Here is a 24,443-nt window from a genome sequence, read left to right as displayed (position 1 = left end):
GGAACAATTGAAGGAAACAACCTTAATTGATATAATTAGTATGATCTCATTGGTGCTTATCTCTGATCGATCGTATTCGATGTTGGCCGTGCCTACCTGCTATAACTTAATAGTACTAGTAGTACATGTAGGTAGTAGGTACTAGGTACTACTACGTCGTACAATACATATTTACTACATAGTAGTAAGGTGTATTGGTCCTATTGGAAGGTGCAGCTTAAGGTGCCATGCCGTGTCTATTTTTGTCTATTTTTGTCTATTTTTGTTTATTTCCCAAATGTTTTAGTTAACTATTGATTTTCTTATTTCCCAAATGTTTGACTATCGATTTTCTTAACGTCAAACAAACGCAACAATCATTCGCATAACGGAAATAATCCTCCCATCACGATAACTAGTTACAGATGAGAACTGAGAACGTGGTAAAATGACCTAGTTATAAGTTGAGTTATTAAGTTAGTTACACATTCACCACAATCCGGCAATTACTAAATGCGGTGCTTTTCGATGCTTTTCGATATTCATTCCACACATCATACGATGGCATCAGAATCATACGACAACATCGGTCATCAGCACCTCCGTCAAGCCCGCCGCCAAACCTAAGTAAACCACCTTACCAAAAGGTATCCCAACTCGTTAAAATGGCCAATCTACCATCCATTCACTCGCCTTCTCCTCCACTCATTCTCCCCGAATGAAACATGAGAATACGACGAAGTCGCTTGCATCTTATATTGATATCTTTCACCATCGGCTTCATTACCGCAATCCTGTGCATGGTCTTCTTCCGACCGAGCTTCGCTACCGGACTAAGACTAAGTCGCATCCCCATAATATTCGGTAAACTCAACCACAACCCTTTCTCAACCACCGGAATGGCGTCAGGTTCCAAGAAACCAGTTATAGTGGTCGGCTCGGGCCTTGCCGGGCTCTCCGCCGCCTACGAGGCGCTCAAAGCAGGGGCATCGGTGCGCATGCTCGACCGCGCGCCCAAGCCGGGCGGGAACAGCATCAAAGCCTCGTCCGGGATCAACGGCGCCGGGACCCGGTTCCAGCACGCGCAGGGCATTTCCCAGGACGACACTTTCTACGCCGACACCGTGCGCTCCGCCGGCCGCAGATTCACCGAGGCCAGCCCCGCGGGCGTCGATCGCAAGGCCCTGGTGGAGCTGCTGACGGGCCGGTCCGAGAGCGCCGTGAACTGGCTCGCGGACGAGGTCAGTGTCGACCTTAGCGTCGTCGCACAGCTGGGCGGCCACTCCGTCCCACGGACGCATCGCGGCGGCGGGAAGCTGCCGCCCGGCGCGGCGATAGTGTCGGCGCTGCTCGAGAAGCTGAAGGCGAACCCGAACTTCTCGCTAGAAAACTCGGCGGAAGTCGACGAGCTGCTTACCGGCAGCGATGACGCGGTAAAGGGGGTGGGCTACCACGTTTCCGAAGGCGAGGCACAGGAGCTCGAGGGGGCGGTGGTGTTTGCGGCGGGCGGATTCGCCGGCGACGCGCACGGGCTGCTGTCGAAGCACCGGCCCGATCTAGCGGGCATGCCGTCGACGAACGAGGCGCGGCCCGCTTCGCACGGCTTGCTCGCCTCCCTCGGCGCCGCGTTCGTCGACATGGACAGCGTGCAGATCCACCCGACGGGGTTCGTGGACCCCAAGGACCCGGGCTCCGCGTACAAGTTCCTTGCCGCGGAGGCGCTGCGCGGCGAAGGCGGGATACTGCTCTCGAGCACCGGCGAGCGCTTCATCAACGAGCTGAACACGCGGGACGTCGTCAGCGACGCGATCATGGCGATGCAGCACTCGACTGTAGGCTCGACGCGGCAGTGGGACGTCACGCTGCTCCTCGACCCCGGCGCATGCGAGGTCGCGGCGTCGCACATCGGGTTCTACGTCTGGAAAGGGCTCGTGCAGAAGAAGAAAGTCAAGGACCTGTCGCCCGAAATCATCGCGTCTGTGGATAAGTACGCGGCCCTAGTTGCATCGTCTTCTAAATCCGAAAGCGTCGATCCGTTGGGCCGGAAAGCGTTCGGGCACTGGAGATTACCCCCTGGCGAGGCGAACCGCGACGAGGAGGTGTGCGTGGGTACCGTGACACCGGTGGTGCATTTCACGATGGGCGGCGTGGCGTTCGATACGCAGGCAAGAGTTCTACGGTCGAAGGAGGGGGGCGAGACGACGCCGATAGCTGGGTTGTGGGCTGCGGGTGAGATCACGGGGGGTATACATGGCGCGAATAGGCTGGGCGGGTCGTCGCTGCTGGAGTGTGCTGTGTTTGGGAGGATCGCGGGAGCGGAGGCTGCGAAGAGTGTTGTGGGTGTATGATAATGATTCGGAAATTGCAAAGGTACCTAGTATGGAGGAGGGTCACGGGGGTTATGGATAGAGGTGCAAGCGTAGTGTTTTACACCTGTATAGAGGCATGGTACGGTATCCAGATAGTTGGATGAAAATAAAAAATATGTACCTATCATAATTCTAAGACAGGAATGTTACATGCATCTACTACTAGTACTACCTACCTACATATGTACGGATCTCGTTTGGCAAGAAACGGCAATTCAAAAGGCCAATGCTACCTAAGCATGTGCCGAGGCCACACGGTCACAGACTCTATCTAATATGAAGGCCGGCTGCATCCGCACTATTTATGTAGGTGCTTTGATATATGTGTATGTAGTTAAGACATACATATATCGGAGGAGGTGCAGCAGCGTTGTGCGCCATGATGATATGATATCTGCATCGGCTTCAGTGATTGTTCGGTGATGCAATTTTTACGCAACCCGCGCCCACCTGCAGATAAACGGAAGCAGGCCGGCACACATGTACCTGTACGTGGGCCACTGAAAGCCAGCGCCACCGTTTGACGGATGCAATGTGACTTTGCTGATGGTTGGTCCGAGGGGAGGCACAGGTTATGTATCAGTTGGGCCACGGCAGTAAATGTACATATATGTGGTAAAGGAAACATTGAAGGTACCTACATAGACTCGATTGAATTCTCTTGTGGTTTGCAGCACCCGAGTAGTGGTACATAGGTATTAAGCACATATTCAAGTTGTTGTATTGTAACCGCCACTGCACTTTCTACCAAAAGAGAAAACCACCCACATACCTACTACCTACCTATAGGCTGGCCTATATACCTACGCAAACTCAAGAGACAAATCACGAACCGTGGTCATTGTACAGCTCCACATCAATCATGTCTAAGGACTCGTCGACGAATACAAAGGACTCCTGGCAGAGTGCAAAGGACCTTTGGGGGAGTCCAATGCCCCGCCAGTACCCATCGGTCAACACGGAGGTCGACTGCTTCACGCCGACAACCCACGGGATCGCGACGCCGACACGCACGCCGACGCCCACGGCCCTGTCGCGCGACAGCTCCGCGCGCAGCCTCTGCTCGCGCGGCTCCACCTCGCAGCGGACCGTGCCCTCGTCCTCCTCCGCCGCCGAGACGTCTCCGCACGCGGGGCAGGCGTTCGCGATCCGGGAGCACGAGGGCACCCGGTACATCACGCTGATGGAGGGGAAGCTGGTGGTGCACGAGAACGTGGGGGAGCGCGGGGGCTGGCACTGGATCTGCGCGGAGGCGAAAGGCTGGTTCGGCTTCCGCAGCCCCGTGTCCGCCACCTACATCGGGCACGACGCCAACGGCAACTTCTGGGCCGTCTGCAACCACCACCTCGCGCACGAGTCGTTCTGTGTCAGGCGGCATCACGAGGGCGGGTACGTGCTGCTCATGCCGCACGAGGATACGCTGATGAAGATGGCGATTAGTGATAGTGGGCCGACGCTGGTCGAGACGAGTGGGAATGGGACGAGGTGGGATTTTATCAAGGTGGATAAGTGCTGTGATGTTCCGAGCTAGGTTAATTGGAAGTGTCCGGGTATGGATGAACCTACATCCTAAGAGACGGGTGGAGGTAAGACAATGTTTTGCAGTATTTATCTCCCCTCTATAATATTATCATCGCGAGTCTGGTCGGGAACCAATTCTAGATAGGTAGCTAGGAGTTAGATATTCTGGGGGTGTCCGTTACTTAATTCAGCTTCATAATTGTCGATCGCTGAATACCTACAGGCCAAAAAGTAGTTCAGGTAGAAATATCTGCTAATTGATTTTGATTTTTAACAAATAATTCGGGATGCATGGACAAACATTGAAGAATGAGAAAAGTAAGTAGACAAAATATCTAGAAGAGAAATCGTTTAAAAAAAAATGAAAATAGAGATCGACACCTGTGTGATTCGAACACACGCCCCCGAAGGGAATGCCTACCGGCTATCTTGGCAATAGCAGGGCATCGCGTTAACCACTCCGCCAAAGTGCCTCTTCAGAGGTGAGTTGCATGATGACTCAGACTTGATTGAAAGTTTGACACACCATTGGCGTATATATGCTCATAGTCGGCCCTACTTGCTAGGTGCCTAGACTAGACCTTATGATATCATAGTATGCACCTATTATCATGCAGCTAAATTAGATTCGCCCGATTGTAGCCGAAGCTGTTTGGCACATCTATTTATTTACTTGACTTGCTCAAATTCGCAAAGGGTCTTCAACTAAACTACGTCAACAGCTTTCATCATGCGTCAAAAAATCCGACTGGACTCCTTGACTGTTATAATCATCATTGATGTTATGTAAGACAGCTGGGCCTAAAATCTAGGCACGAAATCCTGAGGCGTAGGCATGCCTTAAGTAGAATATGCGATGTCAGGGCCACCGCCTAAGGTCAAATACCTCAGTTTATCTAAGAAGGGACACAACCTAAAGAAGGCAGTAGGTAGCACCAATTCCCCATTCCCATCAAACTAGCCAAATATCAATAGGAAGCGTGTCTTGCCCCAAGTACTCCCTGCCTTTCTCCGTGAGCCCAACATCCTTATCTTCCACAACATTCTCCATCAGCCCATGCACATACGCATGGCCAATAATCTCCCACTCATTTTTCTCCTCGCAAGATTCCCTAATCACATACGGCGTCCTCGCCCCCGGGATCACGCATATCGTGTCCCCCACCGCGGCCCGCCGCGGCGCCCACCCGATGAACCCAGTATTCGCGACGCAGAACCGCCGCCGCCGCGTATACCTATCGCGCTCCATCTGGAACTTCCGGCTCAGCTCGCTCTGTTCCTTGCTGATATCCACGGTCCGGTCCGATTGGAACAGGTGCTCGTACGCGTCGTGGTACGCCTGGAACGCCTCCGCGACCCAGTCGCCTGCCCGCGCGCCCTCCTTATCGAGGTTGCAGACCAGCGTGCGCCAGAACGTCTCGTAGAGCGTCTCGCCCGTGTAGTACTCGATTATCTTGCTTGGCGGCGGCAGCCCTGCCATGTCTTCGCTGCTGTCGAACGCCGACGTGAACGTGGATTCCAGCAGCTTGATGCGGCCCAGGCAGTCGATGTACTGGAAGTAGTCCAACATCGGCTCTAGAATCCCCGCCTCTTTCGCCATGTCCGCGGCGAGCTGCCGGTGCTCGTACGGCCAGTTGCCCGACTCGGTCATCGAGCGGATGTACTCGTATGTGTATTCGTCCTGCGGCGGGACGTGGTAGTATATCGTCCCGACGGGATACACTTGTAGACCTAGCCTCCTCCTGTCATCCGACAGTCTGAGGTTTTGCGCGTGAAAACTCATGCCTAGGTAATTGGAGCCCCCGGCCGAAAAATCCGTCGTGTGGAACTTTTCCAGCTCCGCCGTCTGCGTCCAGTCGTTTGCCCAGGACGGCAGGCCAGCGATCGCCATCATAGAGCCGCCGCGAGGCTGGTCGTAGAGAAGCTCGAATATATCGAGACATGATTCGCGCTGGATAAAGTAGAGCGTGATGTCGATATACACGTCCACCACGCTCTTGCCGTAGTTGGGCACCAGGAAAGCATTGGCCCCTACATCATCCTGCAAGATGCCGTAAAACGCAAACAGCTTGTCCCGGGGATCCGTGCTGAACAGCCGGCGCCCGAGATTGAGGTGGTGGAACAGGAAGCTGTTGATCCCGCCCGTGGTGCGGAAACAGTCGGATGTGAATTTGATCGTGCATCTGACCGGCGCCAGGTCTAGTTTCGCGGCCGAATCGCGAACAAGTTCAATTACTCGGCGCATGCTTCCTTGTCGCGCAGCTCCAGTCTCAGGCTCTCCTCCCTCCTCGCCGTGAATGAACTCAACGCTAACCAGCGCGCACAGCTTAGCGCCTTGCCCTGGCTTCAGGAGCGCCACGACCTCCTCTTCGCCGACGCCAACCCCATCGCGCACGGGGACCGTCACCGTGTAGCTATTGCGATCCAGCTGTATCGCCCGCACGATGAACCAGGGGAATTTATCCTGCGTCGCGAGACCCGCTGCGGTAGTCAACCGACGGAGCACACCGCTGAAGATGGACAGCCCGCCCGTCACCTTGGCGAACGTATCCCACGACAGTCTGCGCGCCCCGTACGCTACCGTCATGTGCGACGCCGGGTCGCCGCCGAAGGAGACGGCTTCCTGGAAGATCCAGACGCGGCTGAACCACGGCGCTAGGTAAAACCTCCCGAGGGCTTCCCAATGCTCGGCGCGGATATCGGGGGATCCGATTATGTCTTCGTCTGCTTTCAATCCCCACTCCGCATATCTCGCGCCGTGCTCCTCGGGCCAGGGCAGGCGCAGGTGATCCGCGCCCGCGTGCCTCAGAAATATCTCCTCGAGGGTCCCCAGCGCTTCGAATGCCAAGCCCGCGTCGTCAGGCTCGGCCGGGTGCCCGAACCAGATGAAGAGGAACGAGGCCCGCGCGTAGATCTCCCGCATCAGCGCCACCTGCCTCGACTTCTCCGCGTCGTCTGCCTGGTTGATGCACACCGCGTCCGCCCACACCGTGATCGCCTCATCCCGGCGCCGCAGCTGGCAGAGCGCGTCGTGCAGGCTCTTCGTGATGCGCATCTGGCTCCCCTCGCAGAGCATGTACAAGGCGGGGTCGGGCGGGCCCCAGGTATACGACAGCGCGTGGTAGCTGGGCGGAGCCGTCATCGACGCGTGGGTAAGTCTGGCCTTTAATGGCGACTGTAGGTTGTCTGCCGGCTCGATGGCCAGGAGGCGGAACTCGCCGTCCGCGAGGTGCTGGTAGGTGAAGTCTTTGATCTTGATAGGACGTCTTGTTAGACTTGGTTTGCTGAGCTTGCTCCCCTGGCACCCTTCCATCCTGGAAAGAATAAGAAGATCCAGGAAGATGATAGATAGTATCGTTGATAGAAGTATAGGAATATGCCCAGCCTGGAGGTGCTGAACTATCATCTCGCTACCTACTTACTTACCTGACTACTTAGGTGCTTATACATACCTATGCATACTCAAGTTTCAGGGGGGAGGGGGGGGCGAAAGTGGAACCAGTGGGCTATGTACCTCCATCGCATGCCCGTAAGAAATAAGCGTCTGCCTGGAATTCCCAAGGCCATTGATACCACCTATGTACATACATACCTATACCCATAATCTGGTATGCGCTGTATCCTTTATTTTTTTCTCTTTTTCTTTTACACATCTCCCTCCGCGACTATACCCAACGTGATATCCCGCATATGCAAGCTACCTAGGTACCTAGTTATGCTGATTCTCATGCATGCGAAGAACCGCTAGACTAGGTACCTAAGCCCATTGCTTTATAACCGTATTTATCCATAGAAGAGAAGCTTATGTACCTAACTCCTCGTCTCCGAGGCTATTTTTAGAAGATTGGTTTTATTCATGACACATGTAGGTGCGCATGAACTCGGTAAAGAAATCTATACACACCTTGCAAAGCACCTAGGTACCTAGGTACAAATGGGAGGTAGGAAGGAGGTAGCTAGGTAGTTGAAGTTTCCAAACCCCCTACTTCGACAGCTCTGGTGAACCTACCTAGATATCTAGCAGTCCGTTTCATTATTCTAGACATTACACATTAGGTCCTCAATAACAATCACGCATGGTACTGGTACCGGTGCTGTAGGATTAGAATATTTTCACTACATTAGCATTGCTTTCTACATATGTAAGGTATGTCGACTTGCAAGTATCCAACGCCAATCCAAGTGCCTTGACCTCCTGTCTACCCAGGTACTTGATGGCTTGTGGACCTTGAATCGAGGCTACACCTAGTATTTCAATAGTGAAGCATGTGCCAGCTTCAAGTCGTAAACCAATTGCTGAGCTCGGTTAGTTTGCTACTTGTACGTAGCTTGCCGGTACACTCTTGGTCACGCCCCCCTTTTCCACTTCGGCCCAGCCATCGCCAGGGTCTTCCTTAATCAGCACAAATCGCTCGCCCTCAGACATACTATGTTCAACATCACTCTGTGCTGTGTAGGCATACAGAGCTACAACGTATTTTAATTTTTTGGCGCCCCGACGCGGCGCAACTGCCGGCCCCTTCTTTTTGACCGTTGGGCCGGCCGTGCCGATGGATGAGCCCGAGTTCGAATAGGTGGATGCCGGACGATTGTTCAACGAGGAACCAGTATCTTGAGGGGCAATAGGCTCAGGGAAAACCTCGAGATAGGTCGCGGGAACTATCCCTTCTTTATATCCAGCACGGACTTTCACCCAGCCCATTCCATCTGTGATAATTTGTGAGCAAAAACCAACGAAAATGGAATGTAAATATAGGATGCCTACCGTCTGGTTCAAGGACGACAACTTCACGTCCTCCAGGAACAGAAATCTCACCATCTCCACTCGCTTCGAACGCATACAACATTTTACCCTTTCGTTCAGGTGTCTTATTAGTCGGAACCGAACTACCAGGTAGCTCACTAATATAAGCGGTAGGTGGTGGAGCGACAAGGCGACTCTTTTTTACAGGGGGTCTTGGACCAGAAGGTTCTGGCGGTGCCTCTTCAGGAGGAGAACGCGGGCTTCCCACCGGGCCGCTGATTGATCGATTCGCACTGGCTGCATATCCGGAGCTTAGAGAGTTCATTGTATTAGATCGACTCAGAACAGGTAACTCTGCGACGTGCTCCGGTGGACCGGTTGGGGGTTTTAGCAGAGCTCCGGCTGCTGCCTGTCTCTCCGCCTTATATTTCTTACGCTCCTCTTTAGACAGCTCGCCAGGGCATTCGGCAGGTACCTTCATTTCGCACTTGTTGTGGCATGTGTAGCCGCAATCTCTGCAGTCGAAACCTTTGGCAGACAGCCCCCATATCCTTTCGCCACATAGGTCACAATTAGTTGGTATTTTGAACGTTTGGGACTTGAAATTGTGGTTTTTGGCCCCAAGTGTGACATCACCGACTGTCGTTGTGATGGTTGAAGTCTCTACTTCGGCCGTCAGTCGTTTGCAGTCGACTTGATGTAGCTCTTCCTGCATGGTGAAAAGTTGAGATACGACAAGTACTTCGTCCTTATTTTCCGTTCCCTCGCGTATCCTCTGTTTGGTGCGTTTAATGCCCTCGATTTCCCTCTTTTTCTTGTCAACCTCTCGTCGAAGCTCTCCCAACTGGCCTTTCGACTTGTTTAATACATTGCGTAGAAAAACTTTAGCTGCTTCGTCAGTGACCATAAGGTCATCATCGTGCCATACGGGGCTAGGTTCGAATATCTTGTCGGCCGGCTCTTGCCACGAACCCATGTTATGTCGGATGTACATCATAGAATCTAGGTGTGGCTGGTTGCGCGTGACTTCTTGGGCTAAGTGGTCAACGAGGGTGTTGCTTTGCTGAAGCATTGTCATTTCCAGACTCGCCGCAGTAGACCACAGCGAATTCAGCTTAATAGTCCGGAATTCCGAGAGATCTTGCAAACTGTCTAGCACTTCAGGAACGTATTCGTGATAATACTTCTCCTTTTGCTTATTGGTAACGTTGATAGCTATCAAGTACGTGTTCTTGACATTGTTCATGTCATGCAGCTGTTGCTGATATTGGCTCTGCGCCTTGGTTTTATCGAAGGAGGACTCTGTCTTCTTTCTTTTACTCTCCACCTCTTGGCATGCAGCGTCATACTTGGTCTTCGCCTTCCGAAGGTCAGCATAGGAAGCATCCCTCTCGGCTTCTAATTTTGCGGCATATTCAACATGACGCTTACGGAGCTCTTCGAACCTCCCAGAATAGTGTTTTAATGGTTCGGCCACTTTTTGAACAAGATCGTTTGCGTATTTCTCGTGTTCGCTGGCTATCGATTCGAGGGTGGTTAAATGGGTGGTCCATATGGTTAGGGAAGCATTCTCGAGGGAGCCAGGTGTCATAGCAGGCGTGTCGCCAACGCTCACGCTAGTCGACTTCTTGTTCTTTTTCTCGAAATACTTTTTAGCCAAGGCATTGAGCTTTGCGCTGTGCTCTTTCTCGATGGCACTACGTTCTCGGTAGAAGCTTTGGATATCGTCGAGCCAGGTGATGCCATTGGCAACCCAGGCACTAGCAGGTTTGAAGCCATCCTACATAGAACGAGGAGAGAATTAGTTTAGTGGCTCCATGAAAAAGAAGATAATAGGCTGGAGAAGAGAGGCATAGATACCTTTAACTCAGAGCCAAATGTCGGTGCAACATCCACCTCAGCCATTGCAATGGAGAAGCAATGGCGTCAAGCATGCAGGTACAAGAGCAGCGGGTGTGTGTGAGTTGTTGGATATGCGGGATGAACTAGTTGCGCAGGTGCCGTATAAACAGGCCATTACATGAGTACGTAAGGTATGGAACTAGAGTCGCTGTTCGTTATTGTTGCGGTCCCGGGGAGGGATGAAGATGGAGAATGATGCAAATAAAAAAAAGAGAGTTGGAGACAGCACGAGACTGGAGAAATGAAGAGCGACGAATTATTAGCACAGCCCACTTTGCGCCCAGTTAACTACGAAGTACCCAAGGCCACCAAGAACAGGGACGGACCTTCAATGTTAATCTTGAAGTTACATGTACGGTTATTCGGTACAGAATTAAACCTTGAGTACCTTCAAAGTACTTATGCACATAATATACACTTACGTAAACATTGGACATATGCGATGTTATTGCTCCATCTCTTTAATATTAAAGCATAAAGTGTATAATTCATGGGTGCCTATAACTTGAATTCATATGTAGTTATTTGTACGTGCAAATATCATCAATGTAGATGTCATATGCGTGTACATGTAAAGTTACCTACAAATAGGTACTAAATGCTATGTTACCTATGTAGTTACTACTACTAGTATTGTACATTAGTTATGTACATCCTAGCACGCGTAACCCCGCCTTCCTCAAACATAACTTTTTGAAGCTTCATTGTCTGAAGAAGCAAGTACGTCAATTAACAGGTTGTGACCCCACCAACCAATTCAAATATCAAACCAGAACTTTTTTAAAAAAAATAGAAATATTAAAAGCGCAGGCTATATGCGACAAACTCTCTTACTAACCAACTCATCGCACTACTGTAGGTTACTGGCTTAACATCTGCCTACCTAAAACCACTATAAAAAGATTCCTTTTTCACAAGATTGTTGTCTTATACTAGGCAGTAACCCACTAGTTAAGGTTAGGTATCTAGACGCCTTAGTGGGTTTTCCCTTGCGCTTCATTCATTGTGCGCAATCGCCCCTCTCGTTACTTTACAAACTTCGTATCGACCGACTCGACACCCTTCTTACAATTTACCCTACCTAGCAGCATTTTCGCAATCACCTAGGCCAACGAATACCCTCGTTAAAAGAAGTCAACATCATCGCGAACATTCATATCCTCTTCTTTCACCATGGCTGATCTCGCGAGTCGCATCACCCAACCAGGTGTTCAAGCGAGTGAACCTGTGGCTGTGGAAGCTGAGAAGCCTGCCGAAGAGGCTTCCAAGCTTCTGGAGAACAACTACGATGTCGAGGTTCAGCTTAGCGATATCCAAAACAATACCGACAACCCACTAGGATCTGTTCACACGTTCGACGAGCTAGGATTGTGAGTATAGCATTACAGAAGCAAAGTAGGGTAGAGGAATAACATGGCATACTAATTATTATTTGGTAGGCCTGAAAATGTTCTTAAGGGGCTCCGGGCACTAGGCTTTCAGAAACCGTCCAAGGTCCAAGAAAAGGCTCTACCACTTATGCTCTCCGACCCTCCGCGCAATATGATTGCCCAGTCACAATCAGGAACAGGCAAAACAGCCGCTTTCGTTACCACAGTCCTATCTCGAGTCGATGCCACCAAGCCAAGTCAACCCCAGGCTCTACTTCTCGCTCCTAGCCGCGAGTTGGCTCGTCAGATACAGACGGTCATTGGACAGATTGGACAATTTATACCAGATCTACCAGTGGTAGCTGCCATTCCAGGTGCCATTCCACGTGATACTGGCCGCGTTGATAAGAGCATCGTCGTCGGTACTCCAGGAACTGTTAGCGACCTAATCAAGAGACGCCAGTTCGATGTATCCCAGTTACGAGTTCTCGTTATCGACGAGGCTGATAACATGTTGGACCAGCAAGGCCTAGGCGACCAATGTACCAGAGTAAAGAAGTGAGTGCCATTATTCAGCCTCATGACAGCAAGTTGCGTGGTCTTGGGAACTAATCATCTTTCTCAGGATGTTGCCTAAGGATGTTCAAGTTCTTTTGTTCTCTGCTACGTTCCCTGAAAAGGTCATGAAATATGCAACTCAATTCGCACCCAACGCAAATGTCATCAAACTTAAGACGCAAGAACTCACAGTCAAGGGCATTTCCCAAATGTACATGGATTGCCCTTCGGAAGCTGACAAGTACGACATTCTATGTAAGCTATACGGACTAATGAATGTTGGCTCGTCTATCATCTTTGTCAAGGTATGCACATTCTACCCAAACAGTTGATGTGTGCGGCGTATGCTAATCTTTCCAGACCCGAGAGAGTGCCTCACAAATTCAGCAGAGAATGACGAACGATGGTCACAAGGTTTCCGTCTTGCACGGTGCCTACGAAGGTAGCGAGAGAGATGCACTGCTGGAAGAATTTAGATCTGGTAGATCCAAGGTCCTTATTACTACCAATGTGCTTGCCCGAGGAATCGACGTATCAACGGTGTCAATGGTGATCAATTATGATATTCCAATGAAAGGGGCGGGAGACCGCATGCATGACACCGAAACATATCTTCACCGTATTGGACGAACCGGCCGTTTCGGCCGGGTCGGTGTCAGTATCACCTTCATCTCCGACAAGAAGAGTTACGATGCTCTCAACGCTATTGCCGTAGATCTCGGAATTGATTTGGTGGCACTGGCCCCCGATGACTGGGATGAGACGGAGCTGCAGGTCCAAAGAATTATCAAGTCGAGTCGAGCCCAAGCTGAGTTCGTTCCGAGTGGCTAAGAGACGAGATTCTAGCCTGGAACCTACCAGGTAAACACAGAGCACATTAGGTTTCTCATATTGAGCTATGCGACATCAGGGCCTACGAAATTTGTGAGGATTGAGGCACAGGTTATAAGAAAATGTACCGACTGAGCGGAACTATTGCTTTGTTAGCATTGCCTGTTTTTCTAAAAAGGCAACCAACGATTTTCCCTTTTAACAAAAGGAGATGTTAGTTACTAGGTAGCGAAGGAGACGAGCAAGATACCAACACGCAAAGTAAAAGAATCACAATATTTTAAACAACATCATTTCTGTGGGTTTTCTTCCATGTTATCTTCCTATCCCTTTGACGAGAGTCTAGTCCAGGATGCAGCCTAAGCCTACAGAGCGAACATGGATGCTTCAGAGTGTGCCAAAAAAAAGTATAGCACACCATGATGCTAAGCACAGTTAGAAGGATATCGTGAGAGGATTCCTTTTCCGTCGGGCACGTGCTGGATTCGTACCAAGACACCCGGGTATAATCCATACTACCTAGTATTATTAGGATTTGGGGGAACCGACTTGCTGGGCCGATAGAAAGCAGGTAAATGAACATAACATTATTCTCAAGTGTGAAATTTAACAGATAACGTGTTGCGATTTCTTATTACCTAACATCCCGTAAATCGTACGATAAGAAATCACTGCTTGCTGATGTTAACAGGAGGGGCCAAGGGTGTTGAGAAAACGTTGGAAACAGGCTGATGAAAGGGATGCGCCGTCCACGAATACATCTATCGTCGTATACAGACTCTTAGCGAGGGGAACCAACTGTCTACCTACCTAAGTACCAAATGTCAGGAGATGGCTCTACAGTAGGTCAAGTATGTCTGAAACTATTAGACCTTTATGTGAAAGCTTTTTTGTCGCAGCTTAGGCGAGTGCAGCTTATTCTAGCATATTGGGGTTGGACAACAGCGGCGTGGCATGATGCTGCACGCCACGGTGATGGTGAGGTTGAATTGGTATAGCTACAGCAGGTCCCCTATCTAGTATCTACGAATCTACTACAAGCTCTGAGGTATTTACCTAGGCAGGCATGTAAGTTGATGAGGTTAGAATATCAATAATCAAGCTTATATGTCGATAGGTACTACAAATGGGTAGGGTAATGATGTATGTATCTGAGCTATATATGGATCAATTAAGAAGCAGAGGAATCTCGGCCTTCAATTGTCTAGCTTGCAGACGTTAGGATTGCCCATGGCGTACGGAAGAGGCGTGACATAAATAACATTCAGATCAATCGCGAACCTGGAGAGTACACAACATTGAAGTTTATGGCGCAGCAAGAATGAATTGCATATACATACTGCCTTGTGTATGTAAGTAGTAATGTGTGATTATGTGTGTAAGCCATAACTACCTAGGTACATATAGGTAGGTACCTGGATCTGAGCCGCCAGGGGTTGTTGGTTAGGCGCGCGGTAGCACTATCTGGCACAGCCCACGTTCTACAACACCACCCTCCTCCCCAACTCCTCCAACAGCTCCAAGGCTTAGCCCCTGAAGATGATGTCTATACTAAGGTTGGGCCAGTACCACCATACACCCGGAAGCCCGAAGGAGAAACTCATTGTCCAATAAGAATTTGGTTTGTTGATCCTTCCTCTTTCCTTTCACCACATCCTACTTGCACCACTCACACCTCTTCTACATACACAGCTACATACCTGGTAGCTATCCATAGCTTACAATCATAGGCGCAGTACCTTACATACATATTTACCTACCTATGCAAATGCAAATGCAACCAGGTACTTTATGACTCGCATTCTAATGTCTACATACATACATGCAAGCATCGCCATGGTCGTCCCCGCGGCCCATCCCCTCGGTTCGCTTCTATCCTCGCTCGGGATTAATCTTTCCAGTCTTGTTGGGCTTAACTGCAGAATGCTACCTTTTATTGTTGCCAATTTACCTAGCTAATAGCTGATAAGGCCATCAAACATGCATGGTGACCGTTATGAAGGCCGTCATATATGTATGTTACGAGCCCCCAATGGGGTTTGTTCCATGCCACCTAGTCTCCTTCATATGATCTCCATGTTCGTTTCCTGTCTTTTTTGGTGGTATTTCTTTCTTTCTAAGTACTTACGGATACTTCATCCCGCATTGCTCCCTACCCTGTTTCTCTATTCCTACTTCCTACTTCCTACCTACTTCCTATTCACTAACCTAGTCTCTTTCGTCCTCAGTAGGGCTGCGTGGAAGCATCATGCTAGGGTATTGGCCTTGTTAAGCGCTTCTCTCATAGGTTAGTCAGCTCATATTTCCCCTACCATATAGCCCTGGTCAAGGCCATCACATCACAAATGGCCTCTCTTGAAACATGTTATTCACATCGTCCTTATGATTTCTTTGAGGAGGCCTCTAGACGTCATCAATAATTTCCAACCCTCAATGAATTCATATTCCTTCCTCATAAGATGAAAACCAGAATACTAGTTGGTTCTGGATGTAGTACAACATCTGATACTGACATTTCATGAAAGACAATTTGGAGTAGGATGGCCTTCGAGTCTTCTACTCGCTGCCTTTTCATATGGATTACAATATTATCCAGCCTTGCTGCCTGTATCCAGCTCGATGACGGGACCAAGGCTTTCGTACCGACATGTGCCCAGTCATGCTTGGAGTCCTTCATAGAGGACAGTTACCCGTCGTCAGATTGCAAATCAAACCCGACCCTTCAATGTCTATGCTCAGAGAAGACCAACTCTGGTTATACCATCGGAGAAGGTGCACTTGAGTGCATTAGCATAGAGGCAGACCTGGGATTGTGTGACGCAAATGACGCGAGCAGTAAGTACAGAGCTCTTCTTCCCATGATGAGCATCCATGTTTATGATAACTAGGTTCTGTTAGACGTAGTGCCTACCTCATGTGTTCTAACGTGCCAGACACGTTACCCAATACACATGACACCCTAACAGCTACTATCGCAAGTGGCTCAGATAGTGGAGCACTTTCAATCGTCATGACGCCTTCTTTGGGCACAACCACAGCTACTCAAACGGAAACGAGTCCGACAACAACAGAGGCGGATACAGCAGGTACACAAGATGTGGCTCCTTCTTCTCTTTCTGCTGGCCAAATTTCTGGGATCGTCGTTGGCGCTGTCGGCTCTGTCATGATTGTATTATTTGCTATTTTACTTATAAAACGTACACGTCGACGGAAGTACCTAGGGGTCGAGGAGGGATATAGCACATCGTCTGATGAGGGCAGACATGATGATCCTTCCACGTCGGATATACCTCGTGGTTTAGTTATATCGCCTCCGTTTAGAAATTTTCAATACCCTCAGGCAGAGCCCCGGCCTCCGCCGCGGCCTCCGCGATTCGATGCGCCACTACCAAATGTCCCCATTCTTCCAGTACACCATCATGATATTTCCAATCCCAGTCCTCCACCAAACTCCCATCCCTTGAAAAATTCTAACAAGAGATCTATTGGATTGGCTATATCGCCTCCTCGAAATCTAATACCTCCGAGATCGTCGATAATTGGAAGAAGCACATCACAACCACAACTCCGGGGCCAACCAGTTTCAGCTTTACATCCTCGGGGCCCCATTCATGATATTGAACCCGTATCACACTCACAAGCAGCTGCAACGCGCACACCAATATCACCTGACAGGGCAAGCACTCTTACAAATAACACAGCTTTTGCGGATTTGGACGCCGAAGTTGGGGAAGGTGTTCCGGTTTTGCTACCACCGCGCATCGATGCTCAGGAGGCGACAAATATATTCATGGCTAAAAGATTGAAGAGTCGGGTGGTAAGCCAGTACAAGCCCCAGTCTGGGAGAAAGCAGGTTCCAAACCCCGCGGAACTCGATACATATACGCCATTGACGAAGTCCCCCATAGAGAGAAGAGAGGAAGAAGAAGCGTTGGCAATGGCAGCAGCGATTTCAGCAGCTTCTGCGTTGCCAGAGGGGCTGCGTTCACCGTTCGTGTATAAAGCCCGTGCAAACAGGACTCGCAGTCGTTCCTCGAGCATATATTCACAAGCCAGCATTGTTCGCCGCGGTTCTAGAGGTGCATCCACACATAATAGTCTTCGGCACTGGAAGAACAACGGTTTCAAGCTTACTCGAACGGGCACGAGCAAGTCTCACGATACTGTTACTACAATCAACACTTGTGCGTCAACTGAGTATGACACTGAATCTCCTTGCGATCCGGATAATGTTCGTAAGTCGCATCTCTCGACGGTTATGGAAAGACATCCTTCGCCTCCTATCCAAGGGCGGTCCCCCGTCACATATCCGGAGATTCCAGGGCGCAGAAGTCAAACGTCGCTCCGAGCCAGAGAAAGCCTCACAAATTCGTCCTCGAACCATTCCAGTCCAGCACTAAGGAGTGCTGCCACTCCCACGAACAGCAATAGCGGGCTGTATCCGGAACCCTTAGACACGAAACGATCACAGATGTCTTATGTATCCAAATGGGTTATTGGTCCAGCCCTTGAAGCCGGCTCATCCCACTACGAAAGTCAGTCAGAAGCTGGGGCCCGCAATTCCGAGGTGTATCTCCCACTGCGAACATCCAGCAGTCAGGCTCTACCGCCTCATCTCGAAGGACACCCCGCATTACGAACGCGGTCCTCGGAATATGGATCACAGTCCAGTGACCTGGTTACTACGCCTTACCAACTGCCGACCGACGAGACAATAGGATTAGGTGTGCGCCCTGCTCCTGGACATAGGCACTCGCCCTTGAGCATGGCAACGATGAGCTCAAGTGGCGAGCAGGTGGGTGACTTACCGACCACGGGAGCATCAGGAACGAGTTCGCTATTAGCGAAGCGAATCGGAAACGCCAAAGCCGCGGCTCTGGCCTTCTCCCCTACCTCTAGAAAACGGAAGGCACAGCGCGTAAGCCAGAGCTCGATACTTGCTTCCTTTCCTCATCCGCCTCCCCCTGATCCCGCTGAGATGGCGGGGAGTGGCACGCTGCCACAAACGCCCATATGGCAGCCGAAACTCACGCCGACGAGAAAGGGGGGCGACTTGTACTTGAACGTGCAGTAGAAGTAAGTGTCATGTGTATGTTATCTACGATTTTAATCATCTACGATCTTTTTTATTCTCTTCAAACATTTTGTATATATTATACTTGGGTTTACGGCGTTTAGACAAAGGGGCATGGTTGTCTTCCACTTACCTCCTACCTCCATAGGGTACAGGTTTGGGATTGTAGGAAATGGCGTTCATCTTTGAATAGGTAAAACCAAGAGTGGTTGTAGGAACTATGGGCCAATGAGAAAGATGTAGGGGGGGGAAAGGAGTTAGGGGGTAAAAGCAATTCATTTCACACAGATTTGTAACTATAGGAACAGGAGCCTTGGAAGTATCTAGATTACCTACCTACCTAGATAGCAATATGAAAAAGATATCAAATGATCTATTACGCATATACTTACAAATGTACCATTGATGTGCTCGTACACATTTAGATCTAGATGTGCATGGGTGATATCCATATGGGGTGTATTGTATGGGGTGCATCAATCACAGCCCTATTACCTGGATACTACAAGGATAGGTACATGTATTGCACATCCGGCAGCGGGCCGGGGAACTCGTAGTGGGGCTTAGCTCGGCCACTAAAATAGCTAAAGAGCTGACTAAGACCAAGACCATCCCCACTAGTAATTGGATTTTTTTTTATCTGCAGTGCAACACAGTTACATCTGTTCTGCTGCAGTGCAACACACATCTCAGCTCAACAAGATACACATATATGCAGCGGAAAGATATCCGAACAAGCACCGCCACCACCACCACCACCACCAACGAGTTTTTCTCACAGAGATAGGAACAGAAACAACGAGCATATTTCTAAGAATACCGCTCTGCAGCAGAGCCTCACTGCAAGTTCCAAGCCAAGTCCTATTGATTGTATATAGGCACTTGCGTTTGCTGAGGCTGGAAGAGAAATCACCCGAGTTGAGGAAGAGGAGAAGTATCACAAGAATAGAACGGAGCATCAGACGTCCGAACCAGCCGACCCTTTTTTGCTGTTTTCCCGCCATCAGCTACCGAGTCGGCCCAACAACCGATTTTCTAAGCTGTGATCGCATCTATACTCCCGAATCCTCTGCCTATACACACACGCACACACACACACACACACCCTCTACCTACCTACCTACTTACCTACCTACCCCGACACCCCATCAACAATGGCCCAAGGCGCCCTCAAACCGCGCAAGCCCACCTCGACCTCGACCGCCCGGAAAGGCAAACCCCAACAACCCAAAAAAGGCGCGCGCGTGGCCAAGGCCAAAAAGGCGTCCGCCGCCGACAAGCTGCAGCGCAAGTATGCGGGGGGGCTAGTGGCGCAGACGGAGAAGCTGCTCGGCGAGCGCGCGGGGCATCTGGAGATTATTGGGAAGGGCAGGGCCAAGGGGAAGGATAAGGATAAGGAGGTTAAGACGCAGAAGGGGGGGACGCGGAAGTTTGGTTGAGTGCCTGCCTGAAGAGGTGTGTTAAGATGCATTCGCTGGGGAGGTATCTAAGGTTGGGGGGGTTATTGCCTACTTATTAAAGGAAAGGAAAGGGCTAGGGCTTGGATGAATTACGATATCACGATGAGGCACTAAAGATCCATTACTTACTGCCCCTGTGGCTTCTAATTTCGCCGCTACGAAAGCTGAGCAGAACAGAAGAAGCTATGCTCTTCTCTTCTATCCTCTAGTGCTCGGTTAGGCTCATCAAGAGACTTAGGCTACGGGCCGGTTCGTTTGCTCTATTTTCCAAGGCTTGATATTTAGAAGAGCTGAACTCCATCGAGGAGACAATGGGCTCCTCAAATAGGTTCACATCTAAATTCTGGACTTCTGGAAAAGTTTTGTTAGTTTCCTCGAAACGGAGAGGAGCAAGAATAGCCGCGGGGAAAGAGCATAGATCCCGCGTCATAGAAGGCGACAATGCATTGAAAGGAGGGCTAGATACTACCTAGACATATATATCGTTGCAGAGAGAGCCTGTGTCATATCTAATGAAAGTTTTTTAAAATATAAACCATGAACCCATAATCCTCTTTTTATCTACCCCTTTTCTTCCGTCTCGCTATGGTGACCGTTTCTCTACCTACCTACCTACCTACTCCCCCCCCTCCTTCCACTCCCTCGCAATCCTCGCCAACCTCGTCGTCACAAACTCCAAGTCCTCCTCAACCCTAACCCTCCAGCTCGCCACCGCGATCCTGCACGCCGGCCTCCCTTCCCACCTCGTCCCGCTGACGTACCACTCGCCCGACCCCTGGATCTTCGCGACCAGCGCCTCGTTGAGGCCGGCGTCGCGCGCGCGGAACAGGACTACCATGTGTATGCAATCAGTGCCATCCCTCCGCGCCAACGCCCCCCCCTCTCCTTCCGTTGAATGAGTAGTAGTAGTAGGAGGAGGAGGAGGGGGAGGGGGTGGCAGTAACTCGTAATCCGCGCTCAGCCCCGAGACGAGCGCGGCAGCGATCCCCCGCGCGAGCCTCACCATGCGCGCGAGCATCTCGGCGATCCCCGCGCGCCCCTCGCTGAGGAGGACGGCGTACACGGGGAGGGCGCGGAAGCGCCGGGAGTTTTCGAGGCCGATGTTTAGCGGGCTGGGGATGGATGAGGAGGAGGTGGAGAGGTAGGCGGCGTTGGGGTTCTGGAAGACGGAGTGCAGGGTCGAGGAGAGCCGGGTGAAGAAGATGCCGGTGTCGTAGGGCTAGATAAGATTAGATGGGAGGTTTTAGTAGGAACTTTGGATGTTTGCAAGGTGCAAACAGACTTGAGGGGGGGGGGGGGGGAGAAAAAGGGGAAGAGAAAAGAAAAAAGAAAAGAAAAGAAAAGGGGGGTTAGGGAGGGAGGAGGACTCACGACATTAAGCAACTTGTGCCCATCCACCGTGATGCTATCCGCCATCTCCAGGCCCTCCGCCATCCCCCTCAGCGCCGCAAACTCCGCCGTCTCGGGCAGCGCGCGCGCGAAGATGCCAAACGCGCCGTCGACATGAACCCACGCCCCGTACCGATCCGCCAGCCCCCTCAGCCTCCCCATCTCCTCGACGCCGCGCACCGCAAAGCGCCCGGTGTTGACCTCGCCGGCGCTGACGGCGACGATGCTCGCGACGCCCTGGGCTTCGCCCTGCGCCAGCGCGCGCTCCACGGCGTCGAGGTCCAGCCGCCACGGCTCCGCCGCGCTGAGCGGCAGCTCCTTGACGGCGCGCCGGCCCAGCCCGACGACGGACGCGGCTTTGCTGAGAGAGCTGTGGCCCATGCTCGTCAGCACCTGGATCTCGCGGATGCCGGCCGCGGCGCAGGCGGCGAGGAGGCCGTGCTCGCCTGTGCTGGTTGGTGCGCCATCATCCCCTTTCAACCGCCTCCCCACCACCGCCTCCCGCCCACACGCCAGCCCGAGCACGTTGCTCGCCGTCGCGCCCGTCGTGAACGTCCGCCCCGTCCACTCCTCGCCCTCGCCCTCACCCTCGCCCAACCCCAGCAGACGCAGCAGCAGACGCAGCGCGGCGTCCTCGACCTCGGTGGCGATGGACTGCGTGGGGAGGTGCACCTGCACGCTGTTGTCGAGGGCGGAGACGAGGTTGTCGGCGGCCTCGGCGACGGGGAGGGTGGCGCCGGTCACGAAGCCGTAGTAGTGCGCGCTGAGGTTGTGGCCGGAGAGCGCGGGCGCGATGGTGGTGAGGAGGTGGGATAGGGTTGCGGTAGGGCCGAGGGGGGTGAGGAGGGAGGAGGAGGGGGGAAGGGAGGAGCGGGCGGTGGTTAGGGCGGTGGCGGTCGGGAGAGGTGGCGCGGGGGTGGTGGTGGTGAGGGCCCGGATGCGGGTGTACCATTCTTTTAGGAAGGCGTCTGCGTCTGCGTCCATTGTGAAGGTGGTAGATTGGGGCAGTTTGGTGTTTTTATATTTAGGTACAGTTGTGACTCAGAGAAAATACGGATGTGTAGAAGGATAGCTTGAGGTAGTTCAAAATCTCCAACTCCTTTTATTTAGTCCCTCTCGCAATCTATAGGTATGTGTCCTCAATGTTCTGCTTCACACTAAAATTGAATAAAAAATCGTAATGAAAGTTTCAGAAGGTAAGATGAGATTTCTATAAATTCTCACTAGTCATACGCAGAGCTATAGTATAGTATGACTAACTCTTTTATAATTGTTGAGATGCTTCTATTTATCGATCGCAATCTCTTGCCTCTCAGCTCGGATTATAAGACGCTAGATGTAGCCGCCGCGCATCACTACCTACCTACCTACCGACTAGGCATTAGTTGGGTAGGTCTATAGGATCTGCTTCCTGTAATTCTCATCAGTATCATAGCTACCTAGGTTAGGTATGTGAAAAAGGAGGAACGAACTCAGGTTGCCCTTCACTCAGCAAAACCATAGTTTAAAGTCGAAACAGTCAACGCGAGACTTGTTGCATTGGTAACCGTCGCGCACCTTGAGGATTTGTAGCTTCCATCATCTTGTCCACTGCATAATCAATGGAAACCTCCCGGACTGACGTAATTCCTCGCACCTTGTTCATCATCTCCTGTCGCTTGTCTCTCTGCAGTTTCTGCTCCCGCTCAACATATATCCGTTCCAGCGCTTCATTCCTACACACGTCCCTGTCGTCGCTTCGTGGGCAGCATGCGGCACAGAAGGACTCAAACATGTAATAAAACCCACAATCAGCATCCCAATCGGACCAGTATATGTGTTCGGTGGCGGGACTAGCTTTGCATTGCTGACAAATTGATTTTTTGTTGTCTTCCTTGCACTCTTTGCAATCACAAGGTGTGTTGAAGTCGCAATTTCTGCGTAGGTATACACCTTGGTGAAACAATCTTGATGGACGGACAGTTTGCAAGCGAGCGAAGCGAGTCAAGACCCTGCGACGTGGTGCTGGCAGTGTGGTTAGGCAAGATACAAGCCGTCGGAATAGCATCGTGTCGTATTATGCTCACTCGATATACTGAAACTATGATGTTACGAGGTTAAGGAAAGTAACGCGATATGATGCGTGCGAGAGGCGTATTTGACACAAATCAGCGTTTGCCTCTGCCACCATCGCTGGCTTTTCTTCGTTTGGTCACACAATATTGGAGTGTGACTGGTCAGAAAGTGTTTTTCATCTTTGGCTGCGACGTTTGCAGTTCGATAGTGTGAATTCTCATCGTCACCGTTAGGCTTCTAGCCCAAAGATATCCAGGGCGAATCCGAATGCATTCAGGTGAGTGTTGTCTGCATCAAAGCGAAGCCAGAGAGGAGTGTAGCGAAGGCTCATGTATAGCACGTCATACCTACGTTCATGGCGGTCCCAAAGATACTGCACCTTCCAATACCGAGGGCAATCTTAGATTGTGATGGAGAGAGTTGCTAGCCACATAGCTACCTACATGTAGGCATGTATATAGTTATAGGCAAGGGCATCAGTCAACTTAAAGAAATGGTTGAACAGCGCAGGAATATTGAGCCCCCTTTAAAGAAAGGGGGTGGCAAACATCGGCCGAGGCAGTTTTTTCTTTTAGCTTAAACGCAATATGGACTCCTTGATAAAGCCTATTGTCGAGTTATCCGATGGTGTGTTCCTCTGGGTGCCCCTTTCGGCAACAACACTCGGATAAGTCAAGATCCATGGCCGGTCTCGTCGTCATGTTTAAACATTACAGATGCGTACCTACCTGTGTACCTACCTACCTACCTAATTGTATTCCTCTGATTACTCTTTCCTACTTCTCTCCATAGGTGGATTCAACTTGAAGTCAGTTTCCTAGGTATGGTATGTGCTACCCAGTATTATGTATCAGGGTAGTGCATACAATACTCGATGAAAGCCGTACCTGATCATGTTCAACATTCTTACATGATCCTACCTTCCACTGTGTATGGTTTGGGTTCTACATAGTAGGCACCTACCTGAACTCTGGGCTCTAGGCTCTGGGCAGGTGCTCTAGAGTCAACTGAATTCCTGTGTCCCTCGCAATAAATGGCCAAGCCCTTCTCCCAAATTTCTGTTTCTTCTCTCTTCCTTTCATCAATTCATCAATTCATCAATTCATCAATTCATCAATTCATCAATTCATCAATTCATCCTACACCCTTTAGACTGAAGACCAGAAGATGGTTAACCAGGTCCTTAATGGC

At 50.8% G+C, this 24,443-nt stretch overlaps 8 protein-coding genes and 1 non-coding gene across 9 annotated transcripts; 5 read left to right on the top strand and 4 right to left on the bottom strand.

Annotated features, from left to right (window-relative positions):
- Positions 1-204: 204 nt before the first annotated feature.
- Positions 205-2,587, top strand: GGS25DRAFT_499861 (Flavocytochrome c). The gene has a single exon (XM_049261819.1). It carries the CDS (start codon positions 705-707, stop codon positions 2,325-2,327), a length of 1,623 nt encoding a protein of 540 aa, XP_049114835.1. The 5' UTR covers positions 205-704; the 3' UTR covers positions 2,328-2,587.
- A 125-nt stretch (positions 2,588-2,712) lies between these two features.
- On the top strand, positions 2,713-4,385 carry GGS25DRAFT_499859 (uncharacterized protein). Its single transcript, XM_049261818.1, has one exon. It carries the CDS (start codon positions 3,211-3,213, stop codon positions 3,877-3,879), a length of 669 nt encoding a protein of 222 aa, XP_049114834.1. The 5' UTR covers positions 2,713-3,210; the 3' UTR covers positions 3,880-4,385.
- GGS25DRAFT_t74 lies at positions 4,245-4,342 on the bottom strand. The gene has a single exon. It is a non-coding gene; the product is annotated as a tRNA-Ser (tRNA).
- A 156-nt stretch (positions 4,386-4,541) lies between the features above and the next one.
- GGS25DRAFT_499857 (heterokaryon incompatibility protein-domain-containing protein) lies at positions 4,542-7,963 on the bottom strand. Its single transcript, XM_049261817.1, has 3 exons — positions 7,699-7,963; positions 7,609-7,622; positions 4,542-7,477 (listed from the first exon to the last, which is right to left on the bottom strand). The coding sequence occupies exon 3, from the start codon at positions 7,273-7,275 to the stop codon at positions 4,822-4,824; it is 2,454 nt and encodes an 817-aa protein (XP_049114833.1). The 5' UTR covers positions 7,276-7,477; positions 7,609-7,622; positions 7,699-7,963; the 3' UTR covers positions 4,542-4,821.
- A 3-nt stretch (positions 7,964-7,966) lies between these two features.
- On the bottom strand, positions 7,967-10,938 carry GGS25DRAFT_499847 (FCH-domain-containing protein). Its single transcript, XM_049261816.1, has 3 exons — positions 10,474-10,938; positions 8,635-10,393; positions 7,967-8,576 (listed from the first exon to the last, which is right to left on the bottom strand). The coding sequence occupies exons 1-3, from the start codon at positions 10,516-10,518 to the stop codon at positions 8,176-8,178; spliced, it is 2,205 nt and encodes a 734-aa protein (XP_049114832.1). The 5' UTR covers positions 10,519-10,938; the 3' UTR covers positions 7,967-8,175.
- A 283-nt stretch (positions 10,939-11,221) lies between these two features.
- On the top strand, positions 11,222-13,885 carry GGS25DRAFT_499846 (DEAD-domain-containing protein). The gene is made up of 4 exons (XM_049261815.1): positions 11,222-11,885; positions 11,955-12,443; positions 12,511-12,748; positions 12,804-13,885. Exons 1-4 carry the CDS (start codon positions 11,689-11,691, stop codon positions 13,272-13,274), a joined length of 1,395 nt encoding a protein of 464 aa, XP_049114831.1. The 5' UTR covers positions 11,222-11,688; the 3' UTR covers positions 13,275-13,885.
- A 1,929-nt stretch (positions 13,886-15,814) lies between these two features.
- GGS25DRAFT_515135 (uncharacterized protein) lies at positions 15,815-18,348 on the top strand (the record flags this gene model as incomplete). Its single annotated transcript, XM_049263055.1, has 2 exons — positions 15,815-16,109; positions 16,163-18,348. The coding sequence occupies 2 exons, from the start codon at positions 15,815-15,817 to the stop codon at positions 18,346-18,348; spliced, it is 2,481 nt and encodes an 826-aa protein (XP_049114830.1).
- A 682-nt stretch (positions 18,349-19,030) lies between these two features.
- On the top strand, positions 19,031-20,478 carry GGS25DRAFT_499838 (uncharacterized protein). The gene has a single exon (XM_049261814.1). The coding sequence runs from the start codon at positions 19,503-19,505 to the stop codon at positions 19,785-19,787; it is 285 nt and encodes a 94-aa protein (XP_049114829.1). The 5' UTR covers positions 19,031-19,502; the 3' UTR covers positions 19,788-20,478.
- GGS25DRAFT_515134 (PLP-dependent transferase) lies at positions 20,425-22,181 on the bottom strand (the record flags this gene model as incomplete). Its single annotated transcript, XM_049263054.1, has 2 exons — positions 20,425-21,027; positions 21,180-22,181. 2 exons carry the CDS (start codon positions 22,179-22,181, stop codon positions 20,425-20,427), a joined length of 1,605 nt encoding a protein of 534 aa, XP_049114828.1.
- Positions 22,182-24,443: the final 2,262 nt, after the last annotated feature.

Source organism: Hypoxylon fragiforme, assembly GCF_022984875.1.
Source record: "Hypoxylon fragiforme strain CBS 206.31 chromosome Unknown GGS25scaffold_7, whole genome shotgun sequence".
NCBI classification, from domain to species: Eukaryota; Fungi; Ascomycota; class Sordariomycetes; order Xylariales; family Hypoxylaceae; genus Hypoxylon; species Hypoxylon fragiforme.
This window is presented reverse-complemented; position numbering and strand designations above follow the sequence as displayed.